General features: G+C 32.0%; 1 protein-coding gene and 1 long non-coding RNA gene across 2 annotated transcripts; one reads left to right on the plus strand and one right to left on the minus strand.

Annotated features, from left to right (window-relative positions):
• Positions 1 to 2,415: 2,415 nt before the first annotated feature.
• On the minus strand, positions 2,416 to 5,597 carry OPR3 (oxophytodienoate-reductase 3). Its single transcript, XM_022046337.2, has 5 exons — positions 5,391 to 5,597; positions 4,974 to 5,114; positions 4,458 to 4,588; positions 4,145 to 4,327; positions 2,416 to 3,224 (listed from the first exon to the last, which is right to left on the minus strand). Exons 1-5 carry the CDS (start codon positions 5,468 to 5,470, stop codon positions 2,563 to 2,565), a joined length of 1,197 nt encoding a protein of 398 aa, XP_021902029.1. The 5' UTR covers positions 5,471 to 5,597; the 3' UTR covers positions 2,416 to 2,562.
• A 421-nt stretch (positions 5,598 to 6,018) lies between these two features.
• Positions 6,019 to 7,180, plus strand: LOC148252970 (uncharacterized). The gene is made up of 2 exons (XR_015813554.1): positions 6,019 to 6,561; positions 6,683 to 7,180. It is a non-coding gene; the product is annotated as an uncharacterized LOC148252970 (long non-coding RNA).
• The last annotated feature ends 12,156 nt before the right edge of the window (positions 7,181 to 19,336 follow it).

Consider the following 19,336-nt stretch of genomic DNA (forward strand, 5'->3'; position numbering starts at 1 on the left):
AAAAAAATCTTCAAATGTATGAATATATATAGAAATTATATAATTCTTAAAATTCTAAATGTATGTTTAAGTCTAATTCGTGGTATTCAGTTCATCCTTTTACCATTTTCAATTGATTATAACCCAAACAAATACCCGCCATTCACAATCTTATGGTCTCTCTCTTATGTATATGCATATACACAAATGAAAAAATGATATTTTCTGTTGGTATACATCTCTATGATGTTTTCACTGCTTTTCTGCAGATTTTGGTGAACATTGCCAGTGAAATATTAATGGATAAATCTTGAAGATGACCATTTACGATGTTCAGAGTCCTATATAAACTTTTCCTTAAATTGTAATGCAGAATGCTGTTAGAAATTCATAAAAATGAAAATGTATGTATTTATGTGTGTATACATGTTTATAGATGTCTGAAAGTGAAATGCATGTATACACGGGTTTTCCTCGACGCCTCTGCTACCAGTAGATGTGCGACTGTCTTGATGTCTGCAGCGGAATAGACCCGAACTGAAAGCCCAAAAATCCAAAGCGAATTCCCATATTTCTTATAGTGACTAATTATATGTTCACGATTGTGAGTAAAAGTGCAATGGCCTTACAAGTGAAATTAGTTAGTACAAGCAAAATTGTGATCTTGATCCGTAACCCTTAGCTATGAAACTTCCTAGTAGTTATAATTATACTATAATAATGATTTGTCAACTAAATATTAAAATAAGTCTCCGTCACTTACTGAACGCGAGAGTAAACAGGGGTGGATCATCGCTCAAGGAAAAAGATTCAAGAGTGACAACCAAAGGCAACAAAATAGTTATCGTGTTTATAGATAACATTAGTACACTCATTGCTAAGAAGAACAAATGGCTAATGAAGAGGTTTGGGGATGGATATGGCAAGTTGACTTCTGGTAGTGGGTGGAAGAGGAACGGAGAGAAGGGTCGACAAGGAATCTTCAATGGAGTAATGGGTGTTTGATAGGGAAAATACAATGGGTTTGCCTCTGGAGATGTACTATGAAATGGTGAGTTTAGATCAGAAATTCAAATCTACAGGGTTTCTTAATGTAAAGAGGAAATGTTGGGCTTGAATCTTGTGGCCATGCAATGAAAACAAGATACGAATACAGGAAAGCTCAAGTGATATGAAAAGTATGGCTCATAGAGCTGTTGAAAAGGAGTGTGGAGGAAGGATATGAAACTGAAGAATAGAGAAAAGGAGGAGGGTAGTTGAAGGGGAAGAGGGAGCTGATAATTTATGAAGAAGAAAGAGCATCCTCTCTCCTGAAACCTCGGTTAGACTCGGAACCAACACATTCTGAAATGATCTACCAGAGGTTGAATCTCTAAAATTTGAAGTACCCTTCTTTTTAAAATTATTAAAAAGCTTCCATAAAATGACCACTTAAATCTATTTGCCAAAAAAATTGTGTTTTTCGAAGGCAAATCCATAGTTTTAAGTTTTAATTAGCTATGTTTCAATAAATTAATCATCTTTTATGAAATTCATTTGAAAATATTGTAACTTTTTTTTTTTTTTTTTGGGTTTGACTAAGAACATGGTATTTCAGTTTTGCAATAATAAATAAAAATAAAATAGTTTATCAACAAGTTTTTTATTAAATGATTTACTACTCTTCTCTAGAAAAATTCTGTGGATTTAAATAGAACTGTACATATTTATATATCATCTATATTATAATAAAATATATATATTATTTAATTAATAATATATAAAATTATGGCTATAAGATAACTTATAAGAGGTATAATTATATATTTTTTTTTCTAGTAAATTTTAACTAGATTAAAAACAGAAAACTGGAATTAAATCAAAATAAAAAATGGGTTATAATGGTTCAACAGAGAAATTCTATTGATTTGTCTACTTCTTCTCTTCAAAGGTACTCTAATCTTTTATAAAATATATTTATTTATCCTAACATGCCTTTAGTTCTCATTTAATTTTCATTTAGTCTTACTATGTATATATATATATATATATATTTATATTTAAATTACTTCAACTCTCTCCTTGATTCTAGGAATTGAATTTCTAGCGTCATGAAATTCAAGAACCAAGTGATAGTAATTAGGACATTCAATACTATAATGAAAAATCTTAAAATAAAAATCAACTATGAAATGAAAATTGAACCTAAAGAACCATTACTATAATTTGTTTGATGACATTGAGGAAGCTTTCCTCCGAGGAATGTATGATGGGATGAACCTGGACGGGAATATAATAACTTTGCCATATGCGTTAAGAATCTAGAACTTCAGAGACTTGAAGCAACATTTTGGACTTTGCAATATAAAGATGCAACCTGTTTAATCCTCTCAGTTAATAATTTTTACATTTGACAATTTGGACAATGCGGCAAAACACAAAATTTAATGACACGGGTGAATCAAACTCTCAACTATAGCATAGCAGTAACAGCGACTCAGAACACTTCATTCTTCTATAGTAGGATTCTCAACAATTGGTTACATTCAAATAATCAACTTCTATGGCAAAATTTTATATATAGATAACATTCAAAATTTCAAATCACAGGCGGGATTGGGGTACCTGATTCCTTCTCTCTTTTCCTAGAAAAGGATAGTCTGTGTAGCCAAGGACAGGATCTTGGGTGTAAAATGTCTTCCTGTCATACTTAGTTAAAGGTGCATTCACCTTAAATCTGAAGACCAAGTCAGGGTTTGATATAAAAAGGCGACCAAATGATACAAGATCAGCATCACCTTCTGCCACAGCTTGGATTCCTAGTTCCCTAGTGAACCCACCGCTAGACATAAAAGTTCCCTGGTAAGCTCTTCTCAAGGCCCTCACTAGCTGAGCCTCTTCTTCTTCACTTCCATGTACACCAGCTTCTGTTTGGCCATAAGCATGGTAACGAGGCTGAGTCACATGGAGATAACAAAGTTTTGAGCCCAGTTCTTGCTGTATTTTGTTAAGTCTATCAACCACAGCCAAGCCTAGGTGGAGTGGATCAGAGGCTGTGGCATCAAGGTGATCAATTGCAGGTGAAATTCTTACAGCAACTCGATCAGTCCCGATGGCTGCTGCAACAGCTTGAACAACCTCCACTAAAAATCTGCACCTATTTGAAATTGGTCCACCATACTTGTCTGTCCGGTCATTGATCCCATCCTTTAAGAATTGGTCAATAAGATAGCCATGCGCCGCATGGATCTCAATTCCATCAAAGCCTAGAAATCATACGAAAGTCATTGGCTAATTTAGTACGATGGCACACATGAAATGTTCACAAATCAGGTTAGTAAAAACTTATTTCTGGGTCTAAAGTATGATAAGTGCGTGCATTAACTTGCAACAGAATTCACTATTTAAGTTTATACGGTTTATTTAGGTTGTTATTGACTTATAAACTATTCCACTGTATCAGAAGGTTTAACCAATCAGTAGCATAATTTGGACCAGACTACAAACAAGACAAGACAAGACAAGAGATTTACAAAAGTAACATAACAGTACAGAAACACAATTTCATTTGGAAAACAAGCTCTCATTTGGATAATATTAATTTCAAAAAGCTGCCAAGAAAATCCTATTGAAACTCTAAACACTTCTCAAGTCTATGGTTTCCTCTTTTAACCCACTGGATCTTTCAACAACTTTACACAAATATACGTAGTTATTCTAATAGGTACATCTCCTGCCAACTCCAAGTCAGACTCATCTTTCTCCCAAGTCCCAATTACATGCGATGGATGGCTCAAGTCCATTAGTACATGCACTGGCATGACAGATTGAGATTCATATCTTGCACTGTCATGACTATCATAACCTTCAATACCTTTATACCATGAAGATATTACCTAGGAAATAGCTGCAAAGAGGCATAATCATTGTCACTAATGTTTTGCCATGTCACTATGAGCCAAAAGACAATCCCAGGTGCAGATAGCAGCTATGGTTTCATCTCTATAGACCATTTTTGCAACTAGTTTTCTGATGCATATAATAGCCAGTCTCCTTTGAATGGAAATTCAAGCAGACAATCCTTGACAATAGACTCAGCTTTAGTTAATATATAACTTAATCTACATGAGAAATACACGCCAATGCTAATTAAGAAACTAACTGAAGCCGAGATAGTTGATCTAACCTGCTCGAATGGCATTGATGGCTGCCTGGCGATAATGCTGGACCACCTCTGAGACTTCAGAGGTTTCCAAAGCTCGAGGATTTGGATACTTGCCATGGGATCCATCTGGCAACAGAATTCTCCACCTTCCTGATATTGGTTTATTGGTGGATGATATAGGCGCTCCTCCATCCGGTTGATAAACTATTTCATTCATCAGATTAACCCATTAAAATAACATCAATATTTATTAAACTTAGAATTGTAAATTTTATTAACCATATCAGCATAATAAACTACAAATAGTATTTTCTGTTTCTGAGCGAGGCATTACCTGGGTGAGATGCGCGGCCAACGTGCCACAGTTGACAGAAAAAGATGCTTCCTTTGGCGTGGACGGCATTCACCACTTTCTTCCATGCCTCTAATTGTTCCTCGGTGTAAATACCAGGCACATGAGGGAACCTATTCCAACCAGTAACAACATCAGAAACAATTTGTCACGATGTGCCACTCCAGCCAAAACTACCAACAAAGTTCCAAAGTGATACATAGTATCAAAAGTATGTAAAATAATATTATCTTTTATGACTAGAAGTATGGGATCTTTCATAATTTTTTTAATGTCGAATTAACACATTAGCCCATGCCAATTCAGGAAGATCCAGATCCAAAATCTGGAGTAACAAAGCAAACAACCAATCGGCAGCTTTCTAGGCGTAAAGAGATGAGGCGGCCAGCCGAACCCAAAAATAGCCACCTATTTTTATTTTTCTCAACTAGGAAACCAATATACAGTATAAGGATAACTATTCAAAGCCCTTGAAAATAATTGAAATAACAAAATTACCCGGCGGCTGTTGAGGAGATTTTAGTGCCCTCGCTGATGAGGAAGCCACCAGGAGTTGACCTCTGTGTATAGTACTCCGCAAGAGCTGGCCCTGGAATTCCATTCAACGCTCTGCATCTCGTCATTGGCGCCAACACCACCCTGCCACAAACACCCCTCCAAACTATAATTAGCTAGGAAAACGGGGCCAAATTCATCGAAAGTGCAAACACAAATCATATAATTTCCGCAGTTACAAACTGATACTTTTTAAAATTAAAAAAAAAAAAAAAAAATCGATCGACTCGCAGGGATTTCTCACGGGCTTTTCAAAATCCGAGGAACTCGCAGCAAAACATGAAGAAAAAGGGATCATGGAATCCGATACCAAAAAGCAAAGCACTGAAACACGGGCAAGTTAATAATCTATTGACTGACCTGTGTGAGAGGTGGAACTTGCCCATCTCGTAAGGGGAAAGTAGGGTGGTAGATTCACGCGATGTAGAAGCTTCCGCCATCGCTGCTGCTGACTGTTCGGGTGTTAAAGATTTGGTATCGGGAGAAAGGAGAAGAATACGGAGAGAAACTTTAAGATCGTAATGGAGGGTGATGCAGGGAGTACGTGTTAATAATATTGGTGGGATTCCGGCACTTTACATTGGTGGTGGTCCCAGTGGACGGTCGAGATGTGATCAGGTACAATCTGGTACCTGCACACTGCAATGACTGAGCAGTCAACAGTCCGGTTAAGATTGGTGGCCGGTGAAATGGACTGATTGGTCCGGCATGGGTTTCACGTGCGCATATTCGTTTGAAACGTTTTTCAGCCGCATTGGTTGTTGTGTTGGGGTTGGATTGGTATAATCTTGGTCATAGTCCTTATTTAATTTTGAATCTTTTTTTTATATAAATAAATAAAAATATTTAAGAAAATTGATGTGAATCATTAATTGCTAAATAATTGTGTGGTTGGTTATCCTTTTTTTTAAAATTAATTAATTAATTAGCGATAATGACTGAACTTTGTTTTCTAAATCATAAAATCCACCGTTTGGTGCGTGTCCATTCAAGGTGGATGGATATGAAATTCGCTTTCCTACATATCAATGCATTTCCTAAACACACAACAAAATATGTTTTCTCATTATAACTGGAGGGAAAAGAATCACCCTTAATTATAAGAAAGATTTTTAATCTTTTTTTACTTTTATTTCAATTTCCAAAAAACTTCCACAACCAAGACAATAAATTTTGCTGGCTATTCCAAATTCAAATTTTAGTGACTGTTTCAAAATTTGTATTTAATTATTTAAAAAAATATATATTATAGTAGATTTATATTACAACATTTATTGCATTTATTAAACTTTTTAATTATTAAATCACAATATTTAAGACAAACTTTCCATCAAGCCACACTCACACGGATTATTATTATTTTAATCACTTTCATTTACCTTAATTAATTAATTACTTAACCCATTCTCTCTCTCTCTTCCTTGGAATAGACGCACGTCTCTTCTTCCTTCTTTTTCCTTCAACACACCTTCTTCCTTCGTCAAACTTACGGCCAAAATTAGGTGAAAGGAACCAAAGAGAGTTTTACAAGGTTTTAGATTTTAGAATTTTTGTACAAGTTTTTGAGAAAGAGGTAGAAGAAAAGAATGAATCTTCAGGGAATGTGAAGTTTTTTTGACAGAGAAAGATCTTTTCTCATTGTTTTTTTACAGGAAGCAGAGAGCGGTTTGGAGCAGTAAGCGTAGAATTCAAAGAAGAAGAGCACAAGGAAGGAAGCTCTGGCTCGAATCCAGGTTAGATAAGTGTCATTTTTAAGCTTATTCTGTTTGGGTTCTTGTTATTTTGCGTATTGTACAAAGCTTATTCATAAGTATCAATCCCACTCACAGTTTGCAACCGTAGTTAGTCTCGTGAAAATGCTTCTTATGGGGGACGTTGTTTGAGGAAAGTGAGACTCTTAATGCTGATATAGCTTATAGGCTCTCCGCTGATTCCATACTTTAATAATATAATATTATGCAAGATTATGTCTTGCTGGAATCATGGTTTTTCTTTAATGGGGAAATGGGTTTTGGACGTATACTACAAAATTGAAGGATGACAGCATGCTGTCTATTAAGCATTACTTATTTCAATTTAAGAGATAACATAAGATATGTTTAAACATAATGATAACTTAATGGTTTAAATCATAAAATTTAGGCTCTTTACAGCTTTTCTTATTAGTTTGTAGCTTGTCCTAGTTTGTTCATAAAATATTTTTGACTTTATACAAATATGGATACAATAAGAATTTAACACATGCGAACTATTTAAAGAATAAAGAAGTCAAAAAAGACCATTAATGTCGTCCAAGTGTGTGGTCATAATTTAGAATGAATGTATAGGATTATTTTGGTCATCTTTTATATAATTATATTATGTTCACATTTTTTTAGATTATTTAATACTATATTTACTTAGGTCATTTAATAGTATATTCCGCTGAGTCATTTAATACAATATTTTCCTATATCATTTAATACTATATTTGTTTTCCTAGATCATTTAGTACCATGTTCCACTATGTCATTTAATATTATGTTTTCCTATATCATTTAAATTATATTCATATTTCTGTAGGTCATTTAATTATGATCATTTTGCAGAATCTAGGTGTTTCAACTTATAAATATCTCATTTACAATATAATATGATACACTTCGATTATTAAAAAAATTCCATTGTCCTCGTTAGAACTTTGACAAGTGAGAATTCTTATTCTTTTTGTTGCATCAAGAATCGAATTAACTTATCAAGTTATCTTGTTGTATTTATTCATTCTTGTTTTTTTTTTATCTCAATCACCCAAGTTCTCAATTACAGGTTAGTTGTGGATTTGGTATAGAGGATTTATTTAAAGTTCTAAGTTATCTATGCTAAATATATATGTGGGATTCTGGATGTAATCTTTGATCCTCGAGTTCCGCATTAGAGTGGAAACCTTTTAAGATATGAAATTATTGATACATTAGTAAGTCAAAATGAAATTCTCTGGAGATGCAAATGGATAGAAACTAAAGTTTGGTAAGAAGTACAAAAATATATTATTATTTCATATGAGTGAGCAAGATTGACAAAAGAATCATTTATATGCCAAAAGATTACTTATCTGTAGATCAACAAAATGCTTACCTAGATATTAAATCAAATTTAAAAAGCCTAATTGAATGTTGATATAGCCTAATTCACATTTATCATGAGTTTATTACTTGCCTCATTCTTAATTTTATTATTATTTTCTCATGTAAAGATTCGCTAAAATTGTTATTACTTTGATTGTTTTTTATAGCTCTCAAAGTTTGAGATATTCTTTAATGTAATATTGTATTGCCTTTAATATTATATAATACTTATATTTCAAGTTTCTCATATTAATCAATGGATAAAAGTTGGATATATCTCCTCTCAAGAATAAGTAAGGAAGATATATTAGGAATTGCCAGTTTTCTTAATTTTACTTTTGACAAAAGCATCTAAAGTAACAAAATTAGATACTAAAATATAGTTTATATCAACTGACTTTGCACACAAAGGAATAAGCTTCAATTATGTAATATGCAAAGTCCTTTCTAGAAGTTACACTCAATGGAGATTTCACATGGAGATTTTAAATGAATCTACCTCAGGTGATGGAACCATTGAGTTCCACAAGAGTTTGACCCATGATATCCATGGGTTATTACATGATAGTTTTTCGATGCACATAGTAGAAGATGATGAAAAATTTAATAGCAATGATGTTAATACATAATTTAAAGATGAACTTCAAGACAACATGCAAGAGATGAGAATGGTAAACAATATAGAGATGGAATTACTTACACCTTGTATCATCTCATGAAAGATTTCTAACAAAAATTATGTCCAAATTGTAAAAAATGTACTAAGTTATCTTTTATTGTGCATTTATATTATTTAAAAATATATCAACGGATGGAGTAATAAATTATTTTTTTTTTATGTTATTAGAGTTAGAAGAAGACACATTACTTGAGAAAAACTTGTTAGTAGAAGCATACTATGAAGTGAAGAAGCTCATGAGAGGGCTAGATTTATCGCAGGAAAATATCCATGTATGTTCCAATGATAGTATATTATTTTAGAAAGAAAGTAAAAAAATTATGGTAATTGTTTTGCGTGTCATGCATTTAGGTTAAGAAAATGTGGAAATGAGAATGATGAACACTATTTCTCTAACTTTTAACAAAGAGAAACAAAAACCTATAAAGGTCTTGGATTGATTTCCTTTAAACTCGAGGATTCAAAAATTATTTTTTTCGTTAAGGACAACTTATTTTATGAAATGACACAAAGAAAGTTGTATAAAGGATGGATTTTTAAGGTACCTTGCATATTCTAAGGCTCGAAAAAAAATTTCATATTAAATATTATGGTTTCTTTCTTTACCCTCGTAGTATTTGCTTAGGGTTAGCTACTGATGGATTTAATCGATTCAAGACTATGAATGTCATTCATAACAAATGATTTGTGATACTAATATCAAATAATTTACCTCCATGGCTATGTATGAATACTTAATTTTATATTATCATTACTTATTCTTAACTTAAAAAGGTTCAGGTAATAAGTTAAATGTATATATACAACCTTTAATTGATGAATTAGATATGATATTGTAGGAGAAATAGATTTAAAAATACTTGAATGAGGATAATAATGCTTGAAAAAGGGTGACAAAGGCTAGGTAGGGGTTATTGGGGAGGGGGGGTGATGACTAGGGAGTTAGGGAGATCATTTAGGTTAGGGTTATTGAAGAGTATTTAGGCGAGAAGTTAGTTTCTTCATTAGTGTATCACTTGGAAGGTGGGTGAAGGGAATAAGATTCTCCTTTGGCATGATACTTGGTTGGGAGACAGTAGCTTGAAAGATCAATTCCAACATGTTTCTGCCATTGCCCAAGCAAAGAACATGATGATTATGGATGCTTATGAGGGTGATGACACTAGAAGGGAGTAGATGGTTAATGAGAGTAAAAATCTCAATAATTAGGAGCTAGAGGAATATGAAGCCTTTTTAAAACTCCTAACTACTGTTCAATTGAACCAGGAAGGGGGTAAGCTTGTTTGGAAACTTAATAAAAATGGCTCCTTCACGGCGAAATCTTTGTACAATCACTTAATGAATATAGGTGTGATGGAGGGGCTACTTTTTTCTACCAATCAGGTGTGTAAAACACCACTCTAGAATAATAATAATAATTATTATTTGCTTAGTAAGTAGGCATAGAATCTATTATGGGTATCGATAAGTTGATGAGCTTGAGTAAAAGAGGAAAAGTAGGTGTGGTGGAGGGGCTAGTCTTGATGGTATTAGAAAAGACAACTATGAAGGAGGGAAGGTATCTTGAGTGAAGAGGAAAGTGTGCATTCGTGGATGATAGACACGTGTTCAACAAACAAGCAAACAACTTTACCTTTATGATGAGGCCAATATTGGTCTTGGTGGGTTTAGAGAAGATAATTGTGAAGGAGGGAAGTTAGCTTGAGTGAAGGAAGGAAGTGCTCATTCATGATGACAAGCACGTGCGTTCAACAAGCCAAGTTTGACTTTTGGTATTAAGGTTACTTGGAGAAAAGGAAATAGGTTCAGTTATGAAAAAGATGATGTTTGTGCAAATAATAGTTATTAGTAAAGAGAAGAATATTAAAACAAATTCGTTGACCTGGATGATGATATGTTTCTGATGTTGCATTCATATCAATAAATTTAAATAAGATGATACATTACTTGACACATAATTGACACATCAGCGGTTCTCCCAAGTGGCATTAGCTCGATTTAATAGAGAGAGAGAACTTTAATTGGTTTTTACAAAAGTACAAGGAAAACTTAGAATAAAAAATAGTTTATAAAAAATTTTAAATATTTTTGAATTGTACATGAATAATTTTGTTTATTCAATGGGTCCATTTATTAAATTAGTTATATATTTTTTAGATGTATATATAAGAAACAATCTACATATATTTAAATTAATAAAAAAAATTACATGTATATAATTAATTAATTAATAATTAATAATGTGAGCATACAAAAGATGTACCTACTTTCAATTTGACCCCCTACCTCTCTCCTTCTCACTCTCTAATAATGATGCACGTGGAAGGATTCAGATAAAAATCACTAATTAGAATATTGTTATTCGATGAATTAATAATAATAAAATAATTTATTAAAGTGTATACGTCTAATCTCAAAAATCCAATAAATTATTAGAATAAAAATAATAATAATAATGATCAGGTCATCTTTTAATCTTCAATTAATTCTTTAATACTAATCATTAATAATTTAATGCTAAGTTAATCCCAAAAGACTGCATTATTCTTATGCTTTCATATATTTTATAGTTACTTGATGCTTTGAATTAATACAAAAAATACGAAGTGACGATTCCTTTTTTCTCCATATTGATGTATACGTCAACTTACCAGAGTAATTCATATTCCATACATACATACATATATATATATATATTTATATATATTAGAGAGAGAGAGAGCCACACACACACTATCGTATTTGCCATACTACACTAGAATTATTGGAGAGCTTTTCAATTTTAATGGTCTTTCATCTTTTTGATTTATACACCGTATCAACATAAAAATATATTTTGTACCATAAATTTATACTTTAACTTATATTTAAATCACTCACTATGATTTTAAAAAATTTATTTAAAAATTTTAATATTAAAAAGTTAATATTTACTTCAAATAATTTTATGGAAGGAAATCAAATTTAAAAATCAAATTTCATGAAATTTACCAACAATCTCACTAAACCTTCCGTCCATGACCAAGCTTTAAAACTCATAAAAATTTCAAATAAATTTTATAAACATAATTAATTTATGCCAAATGCACAGTTGGTTAAAAAAATTCTTTTATTGGACATCCTCACAACGTACATGCCTCTTGTGTAACACTCAAAACTTTTTATTTTATTTTATTTTAATTTTTATTGAATTTTTATTTAATTTTAATAATTAATTTATAAAGTTTTAATTTCATTTAATAGAAATAAAAATAATAATAATAATAAAATGTAGTAAAATTATTTTTAAGATTTAATTAAAATTAATTTTGAAAAAAAATAGTGAAAATTTATATTCTGTGGGTGTTTTTGAAAAGAAAATAAAAAATCAGAAATCAAAACGCAATTTAGCAAAATAGCGTACGGACAGCCTAAATTCGATCACGCACGGATGGCTCAGATCGCATCGCGATGGAGTGTCTAGATTTATTTTCAATTTAATCGCGATTGGACGACCCAAATTAAATCGTGATGGACGGCTCATATTAAAAAGGAGAAGTTATAAATAATCGTATCCACACCCAACCCCAAACCCTATCCGCTAGAACCCTCGCCGGAGAAGACGACCCAGCCACCGGAGGAACTGGCTGCCACCACCCGCAGCCGCACCGGAGGATTTTTCGGCTGCCAAACAAGGTAAAATTTCTCCATTTTGCTCGTTTTTCGATGCTGAACCTCCCTGTGGCCAAATTGGAGCCAAAACACCGGCCAATTGGCCGAAAAACACCGTCGAAGTCCAGCGGCGCCGCTGTGGGTTTCCTCAGTTTTTGCCTCCGATGAGGTCCTTTCCGGTTTTCGTTCGATGTAATTTTTATACCACTGTGACCACCGTCCTTTTCTCTACAGGTTGACCGGAGTAAAATACCAAATCGCGACTCGCGCAGGAGGAGCCACTGCACTCGAGAGCTCTACCGCTAGTAAGTCTCAGTTTTCTGTAATTTTTTGGGCCCACAGAGGGCCCTAAGGGTGTTTTATCTCAAGAACCAATGCAAATTTGACCAAATTCGGCAAAAAACAGCCGAAAATGGCCAACCCGAGGCGGATTGCCGCCATGGGTGGCGGTGCTATTGCCAGAGCACGACGGAGCCGCCGTGCCGGAATTCTGAAATGGCCGAAAAGGCCCTGGGTTTGATTTGGAGTTTTTTGGGGACATGTACAGGTACCGAAAGTGTGTTTCAGTTTTCGAAAAAAAAATACAGGGAATCTAGGGACTGCCCGTATGCACAGTGAGAACCCGATTTCAGACTCCGAAACAAGTAATGATCCCTCATCCTATTTCCTATCACGACATTAAAGCTTAATAAATGATAAAACGGTATTTTATGAATTAATAGATATGTATAATTAATTAAGACTGCTAATGGAGCCCAAATATGATGTATTTTTTGGTCAGGTGTTGTTTGATTTATTTTACAGTTTTGAATGCAGTATGGTGCATGATGTGTTTATTCTATAGTTTCGTATGCATGAATCACGGTTTCATTTATTATGGTTTGAATTATTGTGAAGCCGATGTTGTGTTGCCTTATTTGGTGTCCATTACTGGTTTACGTATTTATGTTTGATTGGATAATTAAGATTAAGAAAATTAGAAAAATATATGTGAACTGATAAATGGATAATGTCGAAAGCCTAACTAGATATCCTGGGAGATGGTGGACGGACCGAGTCCATAGGGAACCCTACCAGGAACGTGGTCTCTCATATTGGACGGGATATGGAGACTTTATGTGTTTTGGCGCTCATACCGGACGGGGTATGGGGACGACCCATTTCACCTTGATACCGGATGGGGTATTGAGGTTTATGGTTCTGGTATCCATACCGGACGGGGTATGGGGACGGCCCTGGAATTAAGTTATTAATGTGAATGGTTCACGTGTAGCGGGGACCCCCTATGGATCCCCATGGATACTAGTAGGCTGATAAAAGAGAAAATTTGTTGTTTGATGATTGAAATACAAAAGCATGATATGTGTTATATTATAGAGTGTGCATGATCTTATGATGTTTATGATGTTATTGTTTCTCATAAGTTATTTTCATAAATCTCACCGAGATAAGTGGACAGTAAAGGTTTTTATTATTGATAAATGAGTTTGTTATAAATTATGTTCCATTGGTCGTTTTTGTTTTCTACCAACATTTACTTTTTGTGACAGTGAGATAGTGTGATGTCTCTACTGGTCTAGTGTAACTCATTCCTTACTTAACCATTTCAGATCAGGAAGACTTGGTTCCCGAGCCCGTCCCGCAGGAAGACAGCGAGTAGATGTCTAAAGATTTCATAGTTTTATTTATAACATTCATCTCTAGTATTTACTTTATTTAGTTTATTCTTTCATACGTTTAGTACGTTTGGATTACTGTGTAAGGGTTATTAATCAAAATTTTTATTCCACTTCCGCACTCAGAATTTTTCTTATATATACATTTTCCTTTAAAATTCCGGAGTCGTTACATCTTGAGTTCTTTATAGTCTTGTTTAAAAATATTATCAATTTACCTCAATGCAACAATAAATTAATTACATACTCCAAGCAACACAACTCATCTCAACAATTATCTTAAACGTTTCTAAACGTGTAGGCACTTTAACATGCAACTTAACTAAAGTTTTATTTTCGGCATCTTTCGAATTTGATTTTTATATTTTAAAATTATTTTTGTAGTTAATAAAAGAAAAAATTAATGTTGAAATTTACTTTTAGTATGTTTAAATATAAAAACTATAATTTATAGTTTTTAAAAAATAATTTTATATATAAAAACTATAATTTATAGTTTTTAAAAAATAATTTTATCTTTTAATAAAAATTTTGTGTTTGAAATCTTAAAAGTTGTTTTCACAAACAAACAACTTCTACTTCCTTAAAATAACAATAATTTTTACAATTATTTCTAACATAGACCAAATAAAATTTGGCTAAAAATATTTGTAATGAATAACTATTTTAATAGCATTTTTAGATTATATAGAACAAGATACAATATAATTAAAAATGATCATTAAGTGTCTGTTTATACATATTTCTAATTTATTTTCTATTGTTAAAAAAAACCATAAATATGATCAAGAAATAAAAAATAAATAAATATTTTTCACGTAAAATTATAAGTTACTATTGACTTATGATAAATATGAAATAAAAAATTAAAAATATAAATTTTTGACAAATGCATGTGAATTGTATTTTCTTATATTTATTATATTTCTTTAATAAATAAATTTAATATCTTTATTAAATTAGTCTCTCATCCTAAACTAATGTTATTGTCCAAATGTAGTTAAAATCCAATTAATGAAAATAAGAACACATGAGTTGAGACTCTTTTACTCTCTCTCTCTCTCTCTCTCTCTCTCTCTCTCTCTCTCTCTCTCTCTCTCTCTCTTTCTTTGAAGTGTGGAACCCATGTTAAACCTTTGAGAGTATATGTGAACTAGATAAAGTTTGAGAGTACTTGTAATACCTGGGGCCGGAATTTAGTTCAGGATTAATTTTAAAATTTTTTAAAAAATGTACGAAAATATAATTTTAAAATTAATAAATTTTTATTTAATGTAAAATTAAAAAAAAAATAGGTTGAGGATGAAATTGAAAATAATTTTAGAAAAATGGGTGAAAATTTTAGTTCGGATGGTGTTTTTGAAAGAAAAATCAGAAATTGGAGTTCAAAACGCAATTAAAGAAATTGTGCCACGTAGGACCGCCTAATCAGCAGCCCCGACGAATGGGAGCGTGCTGTGTGGTAAGGCACGTTGACTCGGTGCCACGTGGGAGGTCATGCTGGCGATCCACGTGCCCCGCGATCGGATAACCCAGAAGCGTTCCCGCGTGCATGGACTGTCCGGATTCATTCCCTCATCAGGCGTGATCAGACGGTCGTGATTAGACGTGATGAACGGTCTAATTCGTTCTCTTTTTAAACGCAATCGTACAGTCGAGATCAAATCGTGATGAATGGTCCATATTTATTTCATTTTTAAATGCGATCGGATGGTCGAGATCAAACGCGATGAATGACCCAAATTAAAGCGAAGCGGGTATAAATATCTCATATCACACTGAACTAAAATTCTATCCGCCAGTCTCTCGCTGGAGAAGAAGAACTAGTCATCAGAAAAAGGAGCCGATGGCCACCTGCTGTTGTGCCTCCGACTGCCCAAAAAGGTAAAAATTCTCTTATCCGCTTGAAATTTGATTCTGAACACTTCTATGGCCAAATCAGAGTAAAAAGAACGGTGGATTAGCCAAAAATCGTGCAAAGCCTCGCGGTACTGCCGCGGGTAAAATTCGAAACTGCCTCAAATGAGCCCCTTTCTGTTTCCCGTTTTGTGCGATTTTTCCACCATTGTGTTCATCATTTTGTTTTCTACAGGTTGATCGAAGCAAAACGCCCAGCCGCTAAGGTGAGCCAGCGGAGCCGCCATACTGAAAAATTTCGTCGCCGTTAGGTTTTCATTTTTTGACTTTTTTCAACCAAACGAGGCCCCCTAACGTGTTTTCTCGCAGAAATGAGTATAAAATTGGCTAAAAACAGTCAGGCTGAGGCAAACCGCTACCGCAGACGGTAGTGCTGTCACTAGAGCATGGTAGTGCTGTCGTGCTAGAATTCTAAAATTGATCGAAAAAGGTTTTTAACACCGATTTTGAGTTTTTTGGGGTATTTTTAGGTATGTAAAACGTGTTTTAATCTCCGTAGAAAAATTCAGGAAATCTGGAGACCGCTAGTAGCCGCAGTAGAAAGTTCGATATTTTGAACATTATTCATGTAAGAATCCCTCACCTTATTCTCTGTTATAGAATTGAACCTTAATAATTAATAATATAGTATTTTGTGTAATTTAGAAAACTTTGAGAATAATTACAGTTTACTAATGGAGTTGAAACTGGTTAGTCATTTATTTATTGTCTTATGTAACTGATTATTGAATTTATAACTTTAAATATATGATGATATACTGGAATGGTTGAATGATTCAGTTGTGCTTCCTTGATATATATATTGTTTGTCTTGCGTAATTTACGGTTGATTTGTGAAATTAGAAATTAATATGCAAACAGAAAATTGATTGATCACGTGAATTAATGAATAGTAGTCTTACTAGATATTTTAGGAGATGGTGGACGAATCATTTACATAGGGAACCATACTGTGAATATTGTCTCATACCGGATGAAGTATCGAGAAATAGTATTTTTGGCACTCATACCAGACGGGGTATGGAAACGACCCGATTCACCTACATACTGGACTAGGTATTGAGGGATGATATTTTTTACGCTCATACTGGACAGGGTATGAGGACGATCAATTAGTTGACAATGTTGAATATTGGTTCACGTGTAGTGATACATACTTATAGATCCCTAAGGATACTAGTAGGTAAATAAAAACAGAAAGTGGTTGTTATTGCTCACTTGAAAATGAAATTGGAATATTATTTGAATTATTGTATCTCTATCAATCGATTTTAGAAATCTCGCAACAGTAAATATATGCAATAAATGATTTTTTCCTTATAATAAATGAATTTACTTAAATCAAGAGTTTCATTAGTTGTTTTTATGATTTTTGCTAACTTTTAATTTCTGTGTTAGTGAGTAGTATGATATTCTTATTAGGATAGTGTAGCTCACCATTTCATTGACTATTTCATATCAAGAGGAACAAGATCCAAATTCCGATCAACAAAAGGGTTGTGAATAAGTTTACCACCCGGACTTCCTTCAAAAGTTAGTGAAGGTCGTCGTATAATGCTCAGCATATTGTCTTTTATTTATTTTTTTTTATCTTTGTTTGTTCTTTTAGATTGGTCATTCTCGTAACCCTATTAGGCATTCTAAATTATTGTATAAGGAATATAAACCCTAAACTCTATTATTTCGCTTTTGCACTTAATTTATGACTTTATTTCCTTTTAAGTTTCTGCTCTTTACAGTACTACTTGTTTTATAATAATTTCTGATGTTATTTGTGGTAGTCATTAAAAGTTTTTTTGTTTGAATAAAAACCTATTTTAAATATAATCTTAGTAACCTGGTAAATAAATATACTTTAAGCACCTTGGTACAAGATCTTTTCTAGTATATAACTTGCATACCCTTATGAGTCTCTTGCATCTTCATTATTAATATCCTAGGTAACTTTCTAATGAATTTTAATTATATTTACATGTGGTTTTGTTCATAAGTACTATAATAAATAAATTAGTTAAAAATTTATTTTATAAAATTTTAGTATTAAATGATATATTCAATGTCTATTATATGAAATGTATGATTATGATAAGATAGTATTTTTAATAAAAGCCAATTAATTGGTACTAGTTGTTAATAAAAGGTTGATATCTAGGTTAGGTAAGTTACGACATAAAACACATTTCCTAGACATTACCCATTTTAAGTACTCTTTAAATCTCATCTAAAATTGTGATGTTTACTCATGAATTAGTTTATAGTGGTGAATTTTATTAAAAATAAATTCTTTTAGATGATATGTTATTTCTTCACATTTGAAGAGTATTATATCTTTTTTCAACATGATATGAAATAAAATAATAACAAAAGAATAGTTTTAAACTAATGTAATAGTTCATAAAAATACATGAATTTTTATTTAAGATCCTGTTTGTTTGGTAGTAAATGATAGTCTATTAATATATGGTATTCCACATACGTGATCAAATCATATTTGTTTCAACTTCTAACCTGATAAAATGGTAGCAAATAGTAACCGACTGATATATTTGGGATGAATTTTAAAAAATATTGAATTGATATATAATTTTTTTTTTTCCGTTATACCTTCATAAAATATGCTTAATTCCTCGTTATACCTTTCTAAACAAACACCCTTATAAATATATGTTTAATAAATTAACTCATGATAAATGATTATTTCAAACACATTTTAATTTTTTAATTCTTAAAATAATTTTAGATTTAATATAATAATATATAATTACAACCACTTGTTTCTAATAGATAAATAATTTTATTTTTATTAAAATTAAATTAATATGATAATATAAATAATAATTATTTATTTTATCAAATATAAAATTTTAATTTAATTATGTGTAATAATTATTTAGTTAAATATAATATTAATTATATTTTTATATAATTTATTTTTTTCATTATATACTTCTTACATACTACTATTACATATAATAAGGTAATGATAAATTAGTAATTTGATTGAAAATACAATTATATCATTCCATCATTTAAATAAAACAACTGGCATTAACATACATCGATATACAATTATGCAAACATAAAAATATTTTGTAATTCTCATCCTATGTTATTATCATCAAATCACTATCATTATCATATATTAATTATTTATCACTAAAGTTTATTTAAACAGAGCCTAGAAGATATAATTATTGATTAGAACAAATTTTAAATTTTATATTAAACTTTAGTTTTTCTCATTTCGGAACGTTACCCATTTTTTCGGATACACAAATA

The sequence above is a fragment of the Carica papaya genome, chromosome 7 (genome assembly GCF_054855325.1).
Source record: "Carica papaya isolate Zhongbai chromosome 7, ASM5485532v1, whole genome shotgun sequence".
Taxonomy (NCBI): domain Eukaryota; kingdom Viridiplantae; phylum Streptophyta; class Magnoliopsida; order Brassicales; family Caricaceae; genus Carica; species Carica papaya.

Coding starts and splice junctions, on each gene's coding strand:
- OPR3 (XM_022046337.2), bottom strand. CDS start 5,470: ATGGCGGAAGCTTCTACATCGCGTGAATCTACCACCCTACTTTCCCCT. Junction 5,115..5,390: donor AAGTTCCACCTCTCACACAG/GTCAGTCAATAG, acceptor TGTTTGTGGCAG/GGTGGTGTTGGCGCCAATGA. Junction 4,328..4,457: donor TGGCCGCGCATCTCACCCAG/GTAATGCCTCGC, acceptor TGAATGAAATAG/TTTATCAACCGGATGGAGGA.